A 20,586-nucleotide genomic window follows, 5' to 3' on the forward strand; every position below is an offset into this window, starting at 1 on the left:
AGAGAATACATATTAAAAGTGTATATATATTATAGAAATATATAACTAAAATTATATGATTCAAATTAAAAATAAAGCATTTATTCAGTTATAATAATTTTAAATAATTTTATATTAAAACTACGAAAATACACATAAATTAAGTTTATAAGAAATTATTTTTTAGCATTTTTACTATTTCATAAATAATTGATGCAATATATTTGAACATATATGCTATATCTCTAATAAAAACTCAATTCATAAAAATAGTTTATAGTATTAATTTTAATATTTGCATATTTCTATATTCTTTATTTCATTACTATTAAATTTTAGATTTTAAATAAAAACAAAACATGATTTTATATTTTTATTTATTTATTTATTTATAACATTGTGTTTTATTTTAATGAAATCGTGATTCCAAAAACGGAATTGTAAGTTTCCTACGTGTTTTTAAATATGATATTTTAGAAATATCTTGGAAGAGTTACACGAATTTTGCAGAATTAAAATTTTGTTTCTAGTATAAAATGCCAATCGCTACGTATTACCAAAAAACACCCCAATCGCTATATTACAAGAAATTTACAAACATAATTTTAACTAGACTTTGAACCGCGCGACCGCGCAGATATTTAATTTTACATTTTAATTTGTATTTGTATTTACTGTTATATTTGTAAATTGTAATCATATTACATCAAGTAATTTTACATTAAAATTTTTTTGCGTAAAATATAATTCAGATATTTGGTTGTTGACATGTACGTTCCGCATGGGTATTTATTTTGTTTTTATGGGTCAAATATAAGATTAGTTATCTTTTAAAATATTTTTCATTTGGTGTTGGTTAACAAACCAACACATATTGATTGTCTATAGACATTCAAGCAAGTAAAATAATATCGTATGTAACTCATATTTTATTTGATGGTCTTTTAGTTGTTTCGAATAGTTAGTTTAATTTTATATATGTCTACCTTTTATTTTATAATTATTATTTTAAATAAAAATTTAACTTCTGATATTATCCCCAATATATTAATTCTGGAGCATTAAACATTTTTTGTAGTCACGTGTCACCATGAAAATGATTTTTTGAATTCTTAGAGAAATATGTTGGTTCATCTTATCATATATTATATTTCTTCTGTTTCAAAATACTTGATGTTTTGGGTATATGCACAAGAATTAAGATATACACTATTTCCTAAAAAAGTGACATTAAAAATATAAACTACAATTAATTTAGCCAATCCTTAAAAATAAGTATAAAACATCATTGGTCTTAAAGTTTTCAATAAAACTAAGATTAATATAAAATATCAAAACATCATATATTTTGAAACATTAAAAACTCTCCAAAACATCATCTATTTTGGAACGGAGAGAATAATTTTTATTAAACTAACCATCGAATTAATTAATAGTGTACAAAAGAATATTCTCTATTATTTCTTTACATAAAAACTACAAAATTACCTAATATGATTGATATATATCGCAATTAATGATTATGAATAATAAATATTTGATAACATTTTTTTATTCTCCATACTTTTAGTTCAATTTTATATTATTAAAAGAAACTAAAATATCACATTAATCAAAAAATAAAATAAAAATTAGATTTTTTTTATATGTTATCTTTTGAATTTTTTAAAACGACTATAAATCACTAAAATCTAAATTTAATTGTTTTGATTAATGTGATAGTTTATTGTTATTATACAGGAGATTTTGGTATAGTTGCCAGTTTTCTTATACGGTAGATTTTGGTATAGTTGAAATCGTTTGTTTAAATTATGGATTTTGTTGTTATTAAAATATTTTATTGTTACTAAACGAAAGGATTTAAATTTGGTTAAACGGATTTTATTTATATATTTTGTTCAAATATTGCATATGTCGATCTTGTGGTAATATAAATGAATTAAACTTGTATGATATAATATAGAGAATTGTTGATTAATATAAAGAATTCCATTAATTCAACATTTCATTGCTTTGTTTTGGCTTAATCTTTAGCTATACGTAAAGATGAAAAGGGTTAGGAGAATATTAAAGATTATGGTTTGATAAATTTCATCCGTAGACATTGGCAAGGCATTAAATAGGAATGTTGCATTGATTGTATTGATTTCTAGAACTTGATTTAATTGCCGAGTATGTTAGATTAATTTAGGATATCTGTATTACTAAAAAGGGAAAAAACAGAAAACTTAAATATGTGTTTAATAATTAACTCAATGGCATTTTAGTGTAATTAAATTGTAAGTTAAAGGGATAATTATTTGTACTTCTGTTTTAATAGATTAGATACATATTTGTCACTGATTTCTATGTGTACGTAATTTGTATTTTAGACAAATGATAACTTGGATACACTGACAATTCTTTCTCTATGGACAAATTATACACTGATAATTCTTACTTTTGTTGCAAATAATATTCTTACTAATAGCGACCACCACTCATTCAATGCACATTTTTGTCGTGGTTTAAAGCAATTCCAATGATGAAGATACCTACATTATTTTCTTAGTGATTAATATACAATAGTCTTGTTTTTATTTAATTTTTGTGTGTTTGTACAAATGGTTGCTCAATTAAAAATATTCTATTTTGTACTTAAGAGTTTCTACGTGAGTTCTCTAAATTTCTTCGGCAAAAAACTATTCTGACACCTCTTTTCAGCCGGACCAGTTCTTATCGATGGTAACATGGACATTTATCATGGGTCCATAAATTTTTTTGTGTTATTTTAAAGATTTATTTTAATTTGTTAAATTATTAAAAATGTCTATAATTAAATAAATTTAATTTACTTATTAAAAAATAAAATAAGAAGAAATTTTTATTTCACCATTAGTTTTGATATATTTTTTTCTATTTATTTAAGGTTTTAGATCATTTCCAATCATATTCTATTTTGTACTCCAAACATCATATTTGAGTAAAATATATTCCAACCACATTCCATTTTTAACTCCAAAAGGAATAATGGCTATGGTTCCTCCATTGAAACCTTTTTATTTAGAGAATGATCTTTTAAATCTTGAATATTTTATTTTATACTTAAATATTTAAAAATAGTACAATAACATAAAAATATGATTTCCATAAGAGATTAATTAATAATTTTACATAAAGATGCATAAACTAATAAAATATCAAAACTAAACATTAAAAAAAAATCATAAAATAAATAATTTAATAATCCAGTAAATTATTTTTGGAACCGCTAAGATCAGTGAAGTATCGCCAAAACGATGAAAATGACTGGTTTTAAAATTTTCTTCTTCAATTTAGGTAAATCAAAGATAAAGAAACTCATTATTCATTACGAAATGCATCAATTTACCATTTGTGAAAAATATTCCAATGCTCATTATTGAACCAAAATATGATATCTTATATATGTATTATTGTAGTTTTTAATAATAAATGTTTAATTTAAATGATTTTTTTTTATGGAAGTTATGTAAATCAGATTAACCGGATTAAACTATGACTCAAATAATTCACCGATTCGTTATTCAGTCTCTGGTTTCCAAAAAAGTTTTTCTATTTTCTTGATTTTTTAATCACTTAGAAACTTATCTAGAACCTGCCCTAGGTTGGTTTTAATGTCATATTTCAAATACCTTTTGAAAATAGTTTTGACGCTCCAACCACCAATATCATTTTCTATGGTTTATCTCATCCATCGGTTTCATCTTTTTCTGACAGTGAGTGCATTAATTTTTGAAAGATTCAAAAATTAATTTATTAACAAATTACCACTGTAATCACCATAAGATTTTTTCATATCATTTTGATTTCATTCTCAGGATACTGAAAATAACTTTAGATAAATCACCGATCGATAAATTTCTCCATATCTCAAGCACACTTATATATTTCGTAAAATTCCTTATATCTCGGATTCCTCTATGTTTTTAGAATTTTCTTTCTCTCCTGTTAGTTTGATTTAGGTTCTTCTCCTGTCTCTGGGTGGTAACTTGTACGACACTGGCTTATGGTTTCGTAAAGGTATCATACCTTTGCCGACTTTGTGTAAGAATATGTTTAATTCAAGTTTTAATCTAATAGATGACAGAAAAAAAAGACAAGACTCCAAAAAGTAGATGCACTCTAGATATGTATGTAACCAAATTAATTATTTTCAGAGACATGCACCACTATATACAGATTTAGTGTCTTCGTTGCACGCCAAACTTTCCCGAACGCACTTGACTCTAAACTCATTTAAGTTTAGTTCTGACCAAATTTAAATGCTTCAGCCAACATTGTTAATAGCCTCTCACACCCGTTCATTTGTGAACATTGAGGGAAAACGATTGTAACGACCCAGTTTTTACTAAACCAGTATTAGAATTGGGTTGATTATTTAATTGGACTAAACCAAAATAATTATAAAACCAAAGCTATATATAAACCATATGCATCTCTTAAGGGAAGTAGAAGATGAATAAAAATCAGTTTAAAAAAAAACTTTACCTCAATGGGACTGGATTAACAAGCAAGGACATGACACGCTCAACAGTTTTTGCTTTGTCAGGACATCCATGACCATCACCGTATTGATACATGCACTGCGACATGCGTGCCAGGTTCACTGCGGCTTCCACAAAACCTCGAGACAGTAACGAATAAGTGCGTGCCATTTTTGTTTCGTAGTTTATTTCATCCCACGTGTCACAAATCATCTGCTGCACGTGTGCATGTGCCTCTTCCTCCGACGCTCCCGTCTCGTGCGTGTAACATTGGGCCGATTTGAGAACATCTCCTCTCGCCAATTCATCCTTACATAACAATCAAACACACTCATTCGCTAGCAGACACGGATATAAACCATAGCGTAAAGTGTGCCCGCCTAGAGAGACCACATACATTATATCTATATTTTTACATTTTTTTAATATAAGGGTTCTAGTTTGTAAGTTAGAGAATAAACTTAACCAGCCGCCTAAGCTTAAACAAAAGTAATTGTTCTTTTGTTTTTGTTGAGCAAAATGTAATTTTAAGACTGTGGTTTGAATATATCTTCTCTGATCAGCTCAAAATTGAAAGCGTTTGAAGACTGTGGTTTGTAAATAGCAAAATGTAATTTTAAACACAGGACTAGGTGTTAGAAGATATATTCTTTACCCGCGAAGTTCCAAGGTCATTAGCCAGACGAAGGATGGTGGCCGAGCATCGGACAATTTCTTGACGGTGTTGAGATAAAGTCTCCAAGATTTGAACCGAAATTTTGTCCGAGAAAATGCAGTAAAAGTGAATCAATATCGTTGGGGCAGAAATTGAAATCCAAGCATTTTGCATGTATTCTTCCACGCCTGGTTTGTATCCTTTTTTGTACCACTTTGCTTCAACTAGGTATGTATTACATAGATCTGCCCACTAATTTTCACAAAAAGAAATTAAAAAGAAACTCTAATAATATATTTCAGTTATAATTTTTTATAATTTAAACTTAACATAGATCTGCACATTACGTTTTACAAAAATTATAAGAGAAAACTATGATAATTTTTCAGCAATTAAACTTACCGATTTTCTTAGAAAAGGGATGACGTCAATATTTTTATATTTGAAAATGTCACATCCAATACTGTTGATTTCATTGAACAGAATAAGAAAACACAACCTCATGTATTCGGGGAGCTCATCAAGACGATTTACATCCCAACTGCACAATATATACGATTGTTTTCTAAACAACACTTTTGAAAAAAAGATCAAAGAAAATAAACGCACAATCCTTATAATTTATCAGCAATATCTCGTTACTTTAAATAAAAATCGGAGTTTAAATAATGGTATTCATGAAAATCTCTTTGTGAGCATGTTTCAGTTCGATAAATAGTTCTTTTTCCAAACAAAAACCGCAGTAATATTTAAATATCCTTAATTTTCAATGCTCCATTTTTTTTTTGCAATGTACCAACAAAACTAAGACGAAATTTGAGTAGTAGAGTCCTTACTTATGAACCATGGCAGTGAAAAGTTCAAGCTCCTCATGGAGTGCCATATATATCGTAAATGTCGTCAATGGTTGTAACAAGTGCATTGACTATACTCATGATCCGTCGTATATTTCCAAATTGAGGTTCATATATTAATCCAACGGTCCAAAAATAATTCTCGACTATTCTGTCTCTTACAAAAGGAAGTTGGTTAACCAAACACGTTTCCTTCCACCAGCTTCATGTCATTTAAAGAGAGAGGATTAGAAATAATATATACAATAAATATTATGCGAGATTTTGTAAAATATATTGCTTTTATTAGTCTATTTAAATACCTCGATACGTATTTGAGATCTTCTTGATGAGCAATTTGTACGATATTGAAATCGAGTTTGGCAAATTCGATCAAGACAAGATTCGTGTCATGTTTATTGTCGTACGAATCTAAGTACCACCTCGTTTCTAGCCTTCTCATTCTCCAATGGTACGGCATTTCTAGCGCATGAATCGCCTTCTCACGTACCTCAAGGTTACAAGTTTCACCATCAACAAATTTTCTTATTTGTTTTTTTGCAAATGGTCTGATGACTTCACGCAATTTAATATCCGATTTCGTGGAGAGATATGACGCTTCATACAGTGATATGATACTATTTATATCGTCACTCTTGAACGTTTCACTTTCTATTTTGTCGATTATCACATCAAATATATCTGAAAATTAGCGGTGTAAAAACGGTCGTTTTAGCTAATAGGATATAATATATATATATATGGTACTAACCTTCTGATACATGAAACCCATGTTGTCTAAGAAGTCGAAATTCTAGGGACGTTGCATGCAAATCTTCTTCTTTGTCACATTTCCAGACGCCTCTTCCATTTTTATGATGAAAATCCATTAAAATGTTATTTATCTCTACCTCAAAATGATATGAAATGCCAAGTTTTTGCAAATCGTCTATGAGCTCTAATTGCTCGCGACGACTCTTTGTCTCAGCACCAAGCATCTTCCTCACTTTTTCCTTCAACAAATCTCTAGCTATTACTTTCTCTTCTTTCTGTATGCATCGTAATTAATTAAATCTTAAAGACTAGTATTAAAAGACATGTAAAAAAAGAAAAACAGAAGCTATCAGTGATGCATGTTTAATACGATATCCTCGTAGACGTAACTACCGCATATTTATTATTGATAGAGAGGAGATAGCTATGGTCCCAAGGAGAAGGCTGATAGTTGCCGGAGCGTCGACGGAGGACATCAACAGAAACATTATCCGGCGTCATTTTGGTCATGGATCTGCATATGAAACTTGGAAAACGAAAGTTATTATGAGTAATAGCATTTTGGTAGATAAGAGCTGATGTCATATATAAACTAGCCATGTATTTAGACTTAAGAGTATTATTTCGTGGGTGAGACGAGACAGACGACACACATTCGTTTATATAGAAACAAGAGTGAATTATAAGCAAAAGTTTTCAAATTTGGGATCATTGGATAAACCGCAGAGCATAACCGGTTCTGAGATTTTGAAAATTTTAAATGTTAGATTTTTTTATTACAAATTTAAGAATCTATATTTATGTAAATTATTTTTATAATTTTGAAAGTTATAAACCAATGTTTCACTTACATGTATGTCCAGGACCGGTCATGTGTAGAGTCCACACTAAATTTCCGAATTCATGAATCGGGTATTAAATCATAAACTTATGAATTTTTTGCCACTAAGTGATGCAAAATGTTTAGTAATATGAAATACTAAAACCAAGATGATTGCAAACATTAAAAAAAAAAACTAAAAACTAGCTTTAGAGAGAAAAAAATATGTTTTTCTTTTGATTATTCTGTTCTTTCCTCTTTAAAGGGATAAAAACAAACATGAGATCTAACCAAACCTAATTGTCACCCGCATATTAATTATATTGTATCATTTTGGGCAATGTTAGTCAACAAAGCAATGACCCCTTTAGGTAGAGTCACTCGCATGTATAGACGTGAAAGTTGAAATCAAATAAGATATATTTTTCTCCGAAACCTAAATACGTATACCTCATGATCCTCGTGGTGTCGGTTCCGTGTCAATATGACAATATGACATAATTTGGTTCCTTAGGAAATAAAACATGGCCCGCTCAGGTAGAGTCAGTGGTATGGGAAATAATATTCATATCATTTTGGGTAATCTACAATCGAAGCTTAGGTAAGTATTATCCGATTGCTTTTCACCGAAATCAATATTCTTACTGAATAGTCATCGCCATGCGCCACACACAATCGTGATTATGATTGTGCTATGTGTTTCAGTCAACGGTACATGCTATTTAGCGGGAGAGAAACATGCGACGAAAAGGTGAATCAACTCAACCTGCATCAATCCTTGCACACAACATCGACAAACAAATCAGAAACATGATCCCGTGTATAAGAGGGTTAGGGGGAGCTGAAGTGGTTCGCCACTAGATAATCTACAGTGACAAATATCAAATGTTCTCTGTTGTTAAGTCTACTATTTTTCAAAAATTACAACAGTTTAAAAGTAGAATTGCATTCATTGTAAAAAAAAATTGACATGAATAAATTTAACATTTTCAAATAAATATATAACTAAATGATCATTGGGTTTTCAGTGATTTTCTTACAAATATTCTTTTAAAATATGTCTACAATGGTTTTATTAGAAAATAAAAGATCTGAAGATTATAGAAAATATTATAATGAGGTTTTTTTTGGGTCCGCTTAAAACGATCGAGTTGTACGCATTTAGTAAAATGTTTTTGGCGGTTTGAAAAGATAATGGGAAGAGAAAGAACTTACCATAACCTCCAATATACCTTCTCCACTAAACTCCACTCCTTACTGTGATTTAGCTTTGGTCAGGAACTCATCAATACCAGGAAACAAGAAGACCGAGTCCTTGCATAAGAAAAGTTACTACAGGGATTCAACCACATGTTACACTCTACCACTACGATCATCCTCGGTATCTCGAGAATGAATATGGAGGATGGCTCAACCGAAAAACCATGTAGGCTTTAACAAAATTTTTTTTTTTTTATACATATTTCTAAAGGAGATCAAAGCAAATAGTCGGAATGTTCTGTGATATTACGTAAAAGAAAGTACACAAACTATTAAAGAAGCTTGATAACAACGAAACAGAGAGTACCGACAATTTAGGAACATAATGGAAAGAGTAGGCCACTACGCAACTACTCAACTACATAACAGAAACAAACTTCTAAAAGATAGCTAGACTTATTCAACATCAGACTTAGTAGCTTATCCAACAAATTCCTCCCCTTAAACTGAATGCTCTAGAGCATCAGTTTAAACTTCCACACGCCACACCTTGCATCCCAAGCAATCTTCTGAGCTTCTCAAACTGATCCAGCTTGATCGGTTTCGTCATGATATCAGCCACCTGATCGTTTGTACCGCAGAACACTAGCTTCATGATCCCTTCACTTGCCAAATTACGCAGATAATGATACCTGACGTTGATGTGTTTAGTTGTCCGATGCAGAACAGGGTTCTTTGATAACTTGATCGCAGAACTGTTGTCACACATAACATCCATACACTCTTCATCTATCGCTCCCAGCTCCTGCAGTATTCCCTTCAACCAGACAGAGTGACACGCAGCTGATGTTGCTGCAACATATTCTGCCTCAGTAGAAGATAGTGTAACAATGTCTTGCTTCCTTGAACTCCAACAAATGGCTGCTCCGTTCACCAGAAACACGTACCCGGATGTGCTTTTCCTATCATCCACATCTCGAGCATAGTCACTGTCCGTAAAACCCAACACAGACAAACCTGATGACCTTTTGTAGAAGATTCCTAGATCCACCGTTCCTCTTATGTATCGCAGAACCCGCTTGGCAATCAACATGTGTTCCTCCTTAGGATCAGACATGAAACGCGATATCAGACAAACTACAAACATGAGATCAGGTCTCGTAACCGTGAGATACATCAGACAGCCCACGAGTTGTTTGTAGAGAGTTGCATCAGCCATTCTGCTCCCTTCCTTTGATATTACAGCTCCTGGAACAATTGGATTCTTAACCGAGTTGCAGCTCCACATATTGAACCTCTCCAAAACTTCTTTAGCATACTTCTTTTGACAAATGTGAATGCCCTCATCGCTTTGATTAACTTCCACACCAAGAAAGAACTTCATCTTGCCCATATCTGTCATTTCAAACTTTTGTTGCATCGACCTTTTGAACTGAGCACACAAGAGTTCATCATTCCCAGTGAAAATCAGATCATCTACATAAATGCTTACCACCAAGATCTTGAGAGCCGATTTCTTTAGGAAGAGGGTATGATCATAGTCACTTCTTTGAAAACCTTCTTTCTTAAAGTAGCTCTCAATTCTACTGAACCAGGCCCTTGGTGCCTGCTTTAAACCATAGAGAGCCCTCTTGAGACGATACACCTTGTCCTCCTCCCCTGCTCTGATAAAACCTTCAGGCTGATTTACATAGACCTCCTCCTTCAGTTCCCCGTAGAGGAAAGTGCTCTTAACATCTAGCTGGTAAACACACCACCCTCGTTGAGCTGCAACAGCAAGAAGACTCCTGATAGTATCCCATCGAGCAACAGGTGCAAAGACCTCCGTGTAGTCTACTCCTGGCGTTTGTGAATAACCTTTCACTACCAGACGAGCCTTGTACTTCTCCACCTTCCCTTCTTCATTTAACTTCGTTTTGTATACCCATTTTACTCCAATGGCCTTTGCTTCGTGTGGTAGATCTACAAGTTCCCAAGTGTGATTCTTCTCGATTGATTGAATCTCTGACTTCATGGCTTCTTTCCATCTTTCTTCTCTCACAGCATCATGATAGTACATTGGATCATCGCTGCAAGCGTAGAGAGCAAGATGCATTCCAGTTTCTTCTTCACTCATTTCTTCTCTGCTTATGAAATCTTGCATCCATCCAGGCTGCTTCCTCACTCTCCTGGACTGTTCTCCTTGTTCATATCTCTGAGTCACTGCAGTTGGAGCCTCTGTATTCTCTGGTTCAGCCTCTGTTTCAGCTTCATCATCGGTTTGAGCTACATCATCACCAGTTTCAGCTACGTTTTCTTCTTCACCAAATTCTTCTTCATCTCTTTCTTCTCCTTCAAGAGCATCATCGTTATCTCCCCAAATGAGATCATTCTTCTCTGGTGTGCTTAACTTTCAATCCCACTTAGCATCTTCTTCAAATATTACATCTCTACTTACAATGACTTTGTTGGTGATGGGATCATATAGCCGGTATGCTTTTGACTCATCACTCACGCCAAGTAGAATGCATTTGTGGCTACGATCATCAAGCTTGATTCTCTTTTGCTCAGGAATATGAACATGCGCAACTGATCCAAAGACTCTGAAATAATCCACCTTTGGTTTGATTCCTGTCCATCTCTCTTCAGGAACCTTGTCACTTACAGCTTTCGTGAGGCTTCTGTTCAGAACATGCGCTGTCCATCTGGCTGCATCTGGCCACAGTGATCTCGGCATTTCTTTCTCATGAAGCAGACAGCGAACCATGTTCATGATTGTTCGATTTCTTCTCTCTGCTACTCCATTTTGTTGGGGAGTGTAGGCTGCTGTCAGTTGCCTCTTTATGTCGTTGTCCCTGCAGAAAGCATTGAATTTTTCTGAGGTGAATTCTCCTCTCCTATCAGTTCGCAGTCCTCGAATTACTGTCTTGGCTTCCTTCTCAACAGAGACCTTGAAAAGCTTGAAGGTCTCAAACGCTTCTGCTTTCTCTGTAAGAAAGTACAACCAAGTTTTCCTACTGAAGTCATCCACAAATACCAACAAGTATATTTTACCACTTTGAGAGATCGGAGAGATCGGCCCACAAAGATCAGAATGAATCAACTCCAGCTTCTTGGTTGCTCTCCATTTGCTTTTCTTTGGAAACTTGCCTCTCTTTTGTTTTCCCACATTGCAAACCGTGCATACTTTTGTTTCATCCTTAAGACTTGGTATTCCTTTTACCATTTGCTTCTTCTGCATCACCTGAAGAGATTTGTTGTTCAGGTGTCCAAATCTTCTGTGCCACAGCATTTCCAAGTCTTCCTCATCCATCTTGAAGCACTTCTCGGCTTTCAGCTTCTTCTTCTTTGCGTGAATGACAAACATGCGGTTTGTTGTCATTTGAGTCTCGACAATCAGTCCTCTCTGAAAGTGATAGATTTTACAGATGCCATTCTTGATTGTTATCGTCAACTGTTTCTCTTGTAACTGACCCAGACTCAGAAGATTATTGGTTAGATTAGGAACATAGTACACATCAGTCACCACTTGTACTATCCCTTCTACCTCAAACCTCACTTTTCCCTTTCCTTGTACAGCCATCCTTGAGCTGTTCCCCAAGCGTACATAGTGTTTAAAGCTCTGATCAAGCTCCACAAACCAATCCTTCTCTCCTGTCATATGGTTTGAGCATCCAGAATCAAGAAACCACTTCCCTCTCTCTTCTTCAGTACTCAGATCAGCATATGCCATCAACAGTAGCTCTTCTTCTTCTTCGTCAACCTCAGCATAGTTGACACCTTTCTCATGGCTAGTGCATTCAAATTGATAATGCCCTAGCTTTCCACATCTGAAACAATTTATGGTTGCCCTATTCACATAGGATCTGCCTCTGCCTCGTCCTCTGTAATTATTTCTTCCTCTCTGAGAATTCCATCTTCCTTTTCCCCTAGTGTTCCTTGGCTCATACTCCACTTGTAGAACTTGTTTCTCACTTTTATTTTCAGTCACCTTGCTCTCATGTATTTGCAGGGAAGCCTGCAACTCGTCCACCGTGAGGCAATCAATATCCTTTGATTCTTCAATGGAGCAGACTACAAAGTTGAAGTTCTCAGTAAGACTCCTAAGAATCTTCTCAATGATCTTGACATCTTCCATGATTTCACCACAAATCCTCATATCGTTTGCTGTCTCCATGACTCTAGCAAAGTAATCGGCCACTCCTTCTCCAGTTTTCATCTCTAAGGTCTCAAAGGTTCTCCTAAGCCTTTGGAGTTGAGCACGTTTCACTCTACCACTTCCTTGATGCTTGATCTTCATAGACTCCCACAACTGTTTCACAGTCTCCTTGTTGGTAATGGTTTTCAAGGTTGTTTTGTCAATTGACTGAAACAAGTAGTTCTTGGCCTTGAGATCTTTGAGCTTCGCTTCTTCAAGCGCCCTTTGCTGTGCCGGACTTGGCGCCTCATGTATCCTCAGATCTTAAAAGCCGGGATCGATGGTGCTCCAGTACTCCTTTGATCGAAGGAGGTTCTCCATGATCAAGCTCCAATGATCATAATCGCCATCAAACTTTGGAACCGCTGGTGTAGTGAAATGTCCAGCATCTGCCATTGTTTCTCCAGTGTTTTTCCTCTCAAACACTCAATGAATGGATTTCGCTCTGATACCAAATAAAGGAGATCAAAGCAAATAGTCTGAATGTTCTGTGATATTACGTAAAAGAAAGTACACAAGCTATTAAAGAAGCTTGATAACAACGAAACAGAGAGTACCGACAATTTAGGAACATAATGGAAAGAGTAGACTACTACGCAACTAAACTACATAACAGAAACAAACTCCTAAAAGATAGCTAGACTTATTCAACATTAGACTTAGTAGCTTATCCAACAATTTCTACAAAAAAAATATTTGATGTTATTTGCTATCATTGCAGCGAAGACTTTACTGCTTACGCAGATGTTTGCTTCAGAGAGTTTGGGAACCATGTCAAATTTTGGACCACGATCAACGAGGCTAATATATACACTATCGGAGGCTACAGTGATGGTTTGTTACTGCCTGGTCATTGCTCCTCACGAAGTAAATGCTCGTCAGGGAACTCTTCGACTGGACCATATATCGTAGGCCATAACTTGCTTCTTGCGCACGCCTCTGCTTCAAGACTATATAAGCAAAAGTACAAGGTATATTAATTCATTATATATCTTTTGGATAACCCTCTCGCGACCGTGTGAGTATTTCTCAGGATATACAGGGAGGTTCCGTACGTAGGCTTTAGCGTATTTACGATAGGGTTTACTCCTTCTACAAGCTCCACGAATGATGAGATCGCAGTTCAAATAGCTAAAGCTTTCATATTCGGATGGTGAGTCAGGCACCAAAGGTTCCAAAAGCTTTTCTTTTTGAAATCGAAAACAAATAGCCCCAAGGTTCTATTTAAGCTAAAAAGATGATAAAGCATGCTCCCTCCATTTCGTTAAGATTAGATGTTTTAGAATTTAATTGTTTCACAAAAATGATTATTTTTTATTAGTTGAAAATATAAACTGAAAACTTCAAAAAAATTATTGTGTTTATTAAACTACTATTGATATAAAATTAATGAAACTGGTCATTACAAAAAATAAGACATTTATAGTAAATGTTTAATACATGTTTGTTAATATATGTAAAAGCACCTGAAACTACATTTAAAAAAAAAACAGTAATAGGTACATTCTTTTCTTTAAATTCCAGGATGCTTGGGCCTCTTACATATGAAGACTATCCCGATGAAATGAAAAGAATCGTTGGATCAAGACTACCAGTTTTCACAGAAGAGGAATCAGCATTAGTTAAAGGCTCTTCTGACTTCGTAGGAGTCATTCACTATCTTGCAGCTTCTGAGACTTCTGTCACACACGTCAAATCCCAAAGTCCCGCTGTTTTACCTCGATTTATTTTATTTTTGCTAAATCTTCTCTTCTTTGTTTTACTGCTCGGGAGGACAGTCATTGGGAGCTATACATCTTTCCACGTTACTAAGTTTTAAATACTCAAGTGTTCTCAATCCATCTTATTAGCTGTTTCTTGTTTTGTTTGGACAAGTATGCTATTGTTCCATGGGCTATGGAAGCTGTCCTGGAGTGTATAAAGGAGAGCTATGGCAATCCTCCTGTCTACATTCTCGAGAATGGTCTCTCTCTCTCTCTCTCTCTCTCTCTCTCTCTGAATTTATCTGACCTATCTAATGTTTTGTCGTCGTTTTCTCAATTCCTTTGCCAATTCAAACGAATGTAGGTACACCGATGAAGCAAAATTTGCAGGACACACCAAGAATTGAGTTCTTACATGCTTATATTGGTGCTGTGCTCAACTCCATTACGTAAGTGGACTTTTCTAGTTGCATCCTGTCTTCTCTTGTTAATGTAATAATGGAAGAAAATACATATTACTACTTGTAGGAACGGATCAGACACGAGAGGCTATTTCGTATGGTCCTTTATGGATCTATATGAATTACTAAGCGGATACGAGTATAGTTTTGGATTGTACTTCGTGAATTTCAGCGATCCTCACCGCAAGAGAACTCCAAAGCTCTCTGCTCATTGGTACTCTGCTTTTCTCAAGGACAACACCACCTTTCTTGGTTCACAAGGCATCGCGCAATTGCAAAGCAACTTTTCTTCTCCCTACTAGTAATGTTGCATTGATGATATATCTTATGAATCTGGTTCAGATTTGAAAACAGCACATGTGTTACCTAGTAGGCCATTGTAACAACTATAAGCTTCCTTGGAATATCATTATGAAGATTTGAAATTAAAAGGGTGCATTATCATAAAATGGACCTTATGATTTGCATTGGTCTAAAGTTTGAACTTGGATGGAATTGTGTTGCTTGAATAAGCCTCAGAGTGTATCACCTTATCTACTGATTTTGTATATATGCTTTTGAGTGGTTTAAAATGTAAATTTAATTATGTTTTAAGTTAATCCAACGGGACTGGACTAACAAACAAGGACATGACACGCTCAACAGTCTTCGCTTTGTCGGGACGTCCATGACCATCACCGTGTTGATATATGCACTGCGACATGCGTGCCAGGTTCATTGTGGCCTCCACAAAACCTCGAGGGAGTAATGCAATTTTTGCTTCGTAATTCATTTCGTTCCAAGTGTCGCTGATCATCTGCTGCACGTGACCACGTGCCTCTTCCTCAGATGCTCCTGTCTCATGCATGTAACATTGAACCGATTTGAGCACGTCTCCTCTCGCCAATTCATCCTACAGTTTAATGAACTCACTAACTCGTCATATTATCAATTTTTAGAAAATATTTTCTTATCGTCTAATATTCTTATAAGATACGATATTTACCGGCGAAGTTGCAAGATCATTAGCTAGACGGAGGACGGTGGCGGAGCATCGGACAACATTTTGTCCGTGTTCAGACAAAGATTCCAATATTTGAATTGAGATTTGGTCAGAGAAAACGCAGTAAAAGTGGATTAACATCGTTGGAACCGATGTTGATATCCAAGCATTTTGCATGTATTCTTCCAAGCTTGGTTTGTAACCTCTTTTGTACCATTTTGCTTCCACTAGATATGCTTTACATAAATCTGTCCACTAATTTTTAACAAAAATAAAGTGTAAGAAAGTAATGATTAATTATTTCAATATATATGTTGACAAAAAAAAAATTATTTCAATATATATAAATATTAAAACTTACTGATTTTTTGAGAAAAGGAATGACGTTGATATTTTTATGTTTGAGAATATCACATCCAATGCCATTGATTTCATTGTACAAGACACGAAAACACAGCCTCATGTACTCGGGGAGCTCATCAAGACCATTTACATTCCAACTACAATATATACGATTTGTTGGTACAATAACGCTTTTGTAAACAAAACCTTGAAAAATAAATTATCAAGTTATTTAATCAACATATCATTGTTTTTGTAACTTCTATTTCAAAAATATATTTTTGACTATATTTCTAAAATATTATATTATAATAAAAAGGCGAATTCATAAATGTATACTCAAAATTTGCGAGTGAACCTGTTTTAGTTTAAAAATATTTCAAATAACAGTGGCAACAATAGTTTTTTTTTATAAACTAATAATTTGTTATATATTAAGTAGACATATAATTCAATCACTAATGTATAATTAGTTCTACTTATTACGACCAACCAAGAAAACTGAGAAATTTGGTTAGATAGTAGAGTCCTTACTTATCAACCATGGCAGTGAAGAGTTCAAGTTCTTCAAGAGTGCCATAAATATCGTAGATGTCGTCAATGGTTATTATAAGTGCACTAATTATAGTCATGAATCGTCGTGTATATCCAAATTGAGGTTCATATATTATTCCAACGTTCCAAAAGTAATTCTCGACTATTCCATCTCTTACAAAGGGAAGTTGATTACTTAAACATGTCTCCTTCCACCAGCTTTGTATCATTAAAAGAAGATGATTAAAAAGAGTAAATTTCGTTGTGATATATTAAAAATTACTATGTACTGCTTCTTTTAGTCTATTACCTGGAAAGGTATTTGAGTTCTTCTTGGTGAGAAGCTTGTACGATATTGAAATCAATTTTGGCGAGTTCCATCAAGGCAAGATTCATGTCATGTTTCTTTTCGTATGCATCTATGTACCATCTTGTCTCCAGCCGTCTCATTCTCCAATGGTACGGCATTTCTAAAGCATGGATCGCCTTCTCACGTGTCTTGTAAGTTTCATTATCACGATCACCATTAACATATTCTCTTAGCTTTTCTGTCGCAAAGGGTCTGATGACTTTATAAAGTTTAGTATCCGATTTTGAGGACAGATACGACGCTTCGTATAAAGTGATGATACTTTTTATATCATCACTCTTGAACGTAGCACTTTCTATTTTGTTGACGATCACATCAAATACATCTGAAACAACCGATGGCGTCATCAAATAATTCTGAACTTTACATACAATGAAGTTTGACTTATGAAGATACTAACCTTCTGAGATCTCAAAACCATGTTGTCTAAGAAGTCGGAATTCGAGTGCGGTGGCATGTAGATCTTCCTCCTTGTCACAATTCCATAAATGTTTTTCATTTTTGTGATGCAAATCCGTTAAAATGTCCTTTATTTCTAGCTCAAAATGATGCGAAATCCCAAGTTTTTGCAGATCATCGATGAGCTCTAATTGCTCAAGACGGGTTTTCAGCTCAACATCAAGTATCTTCTTCATTTTCTTCTTCAACACATCTCTAGTTATCACTTCCTTTTCATTCTGTATCCATCATACTGTGTCTAGTCAATAAGGCTTTAAACTGCTATATAACTCTATAAGAGATGTATAAGTGAAAAGTTAACATAAAATATAAATTAAGAATTATCACCATATAATCCGGGTTAATATATATTTTTTTAATCAAATACTAAATATTAGTTCCAACTGATTCAAATTTAATGGATTTTGATGGTTCACGTATATTAAAAATACATTAAATTTTGATTATAAAAAATATTATTTTATAATTAATAATTTTCAATAATCTTAAACTATTAGTAATTCGATAGATTTTATTTATTTATTTGGATTTATAACTTATCAATTTTAATTAATAAAAATGTATACAAACTATTTTCTAAACAATTTTTTTTGAAGTATTTATGGTAACTGACAGAAATTGAACTATAAATTTGTTCTCAAAATAGTGAACATAGTACACGAGAAAATGATTAAAATAGTATTACCGCATATTTAATCTTGATCGCGAGGAGTGAATGATGGTCCCAAGGAGAAGGTTGATAGTTACCGGAGCGTCGACAGAGGTCAACAGAGACATCATCCGACGTCATTTTGGTCATTGATTTGCATGCGAAACGACGAAGACGAACGTTAGAGGTGAAGGCATTTATATAAATAGGAGGCGAGGACATACAGAAAGTAGCCATTCAATTATAAGATTCTCTCTACTTGGTGTTTGAATACACTGGACAACACAAAGGTTTATATACACGGATCAGTTAGGTAATACTGCTTGGCAAATATGTGGTGCCAAAATGAATCATCTAATGCATATAGTTCTAAATCTAATTATCAGCCATATAGTTTTCTCCAAAACGCAAATATTCGGTCCAGTTACATCATCTTCAATGATCCATCACTTTGAGAAAAAAAAACATAAAAAAATGAGAAAAACATTTTCCAATAGTGCATTATTTTAGTGTTAGACTTTGTTATTTGTAAATTGATTCTTCAATTTTATATAGTTTTGTTTTATATCTAAAAGATTAAATATAATATTTGTGTTTTATGCATTAACAAAATTATTAATATTTTATAATACAATTATAAGGCGATAATCAGGACCTGGTCAGAGAGGATGTAGTTTATATAAATAATTTCACATTATTTTAAAAGCTAATTTATGTACAATAAAGATATAGTTAAATAACATTATTTATGTCAAATTTGTAAAAAAAATAAAATAATAAGAATCATTAGTTGATGAAAAAAAATTATTAGAATTAATAATATAATATATTTAAAATATGTTTTTTAGATGGAAAGTGAAAAAGAATATTGGAATAAAACACAATTTCATTTTAGATTTATCTCATTTTGAAAGAAAAATGATGTCAACCATCAGAAGAGATGCTCTTAAATATCATATCAATGTGTTGTATTAGATATTTAACCATCTCATCCTGTCATGCATGTTAGGCTACAAAACATGGCCGGCCATTAAGATAGATTCAAACAGTTGTCAATCTATGTTAGGGAGGGGCAGCTGCACATCAGGATGTTTTAGAAACTAGTGTAGTGTTGTACATATTTTTGGTATTAATGCTCCTTTTGAAAATTCAGATTTATAATGGTATTAAACAAGGTTTTATAGTTATGCCTCGGATTATACGTATTTCTAGATCAGCCATTCGATTCAACGCCCGGATAAGTTACTAAGAAAACTTCTTATTGCTTTTCCCTCTTTGTACAAAATCAGTATTTCAACTGAATAGTATCCGCAACTCATTAAATGGGCAAACATATTGATTTACTTTTTTTTGGCAACCATATTGATTTACTTTAAACAAGTAAATAACTTGGGAAAAAAACATTTACTAAAAGTTTGTATAATAATATGAAACCCCAATAGAAGATATTGCCAACGAGCTTTGTTGGATCCAATTGGTGTTTGTTATGATGGTTCAGAAGAGTGGTAAAAGATAATGGTTACATGGTTTCAGTTCAAGTGTGAGAATTTTAATTCAAGTAACTTAACCGCTGTACATTGAAATGTGCGGTATAATATACATGATCATATATGTGTATATATAGTTGCTTCTTATTTACTCCGTTTAATAAAAACCAGTGATAATCCGCGCGTATGCGCGGCTGAGATTTTTAAATTAATGTTTGTTTATTAAATAGTTATAACATTTTGCAACACTACAATATTTATCGATCGTAAAATGACAGATACAACATTTGTCTCTTGTTGAAGAGTTAATGGATTATAGCTCATTTTAATTATTTTTAAGACTTCATATGCATAAAAAGAAATTAAGTTTTACGGAAGACACAAATCACCAAAACCAGATATACAACATCGATTGTAAAATGACGAAAGGGGATTAGGTTTTCTACTCTCGATTTTTTTTATTATCGACTCTCCATAAGTAATTTCATTTTCTACTTCTATAAAATTGTGCTTTCGTTCTCGTTTTTGTTTCACTGATATAAGTTTTTTTTTACCTTTTATGTGAATTTAGCGAATTGCATAAATATCAATTTAAAAAGATGGACATATGTAAAAATTAGTTCAACTCTATATACATATCTAAGAATCAAATTTTT

General features: G+C 33.3%; 1 protein-coding gene and 2 pseudogenes across 2 annotated transcripts; 1 reads left to right on the forward strand and 2 right to left on the reverse strand.

Moving 5' to 3' along the window:
- Positions 1–1,661: 1,661 nt before the first annotated feature.
- Positions 1,662–7,738, reverse strand: LOC125609823 (annotated as a pseudogene).
- A 352-nt stretch (positions 7,739–8,090) lies between these two features.
- LOC125575682 lies at positions 8,091–15,671 on the forward strand (annotated as a pseudogene).
- LOC106349407 (1,8-cineole synthase 1, chloroplastic) lies at positions 15,633–18,709 on the reverse strand. Of its 2 annotated transcripts, XM_013789362.3 has the most exons (7): positions 18,480–18,707; positions 17,736–18,012; positions 17,276–17,660; positions 16,966–17,184; positions 16,451–16,589; positions 16,093–16,344; positions 15,633–15,999 (listed from the first exon to the last, which is right to left on the reverse strand). In XM_013789362.3, the coding sequence occupies exons 1-7, from the start codon at positions 18,678–18,680 to the stop codon at positions 15,703–15,705; spliced, it is 1,770 nt and encodes a 589-aa protein (XP_013644816.1). In that variant the 5' UTR covers positions 18,681–18,707; the 3' UTR covers positions 15,633–15,702. The 2 variants fall into 2 exon arrangements, with proteins under 2 accessions (XP_013644816.1, XP_022543635.1); XM_022687914.2 differs by lacking the exon at positions 16,966–17,184 and having other exon boundaries at positions 18,480–18,709.
- Between the last annotated feature and the right edge of the window lie 1,877 nt (positions 18,710–20,586).

Source organism: Brassica napus, chromosome A6, assembly GCF_020379485.1.
Source record: "Brassica napus cultivar Da-Ae chromosome A6, Da-Ae, whole genome shotgun sequence".
NCBI classification, from domain to species: Eukaryota; Viridiplantae; Streptophyta; class Magnoliopsida; order Brassicales; family Brassicaceae; genus Brassica; species Brassica napus.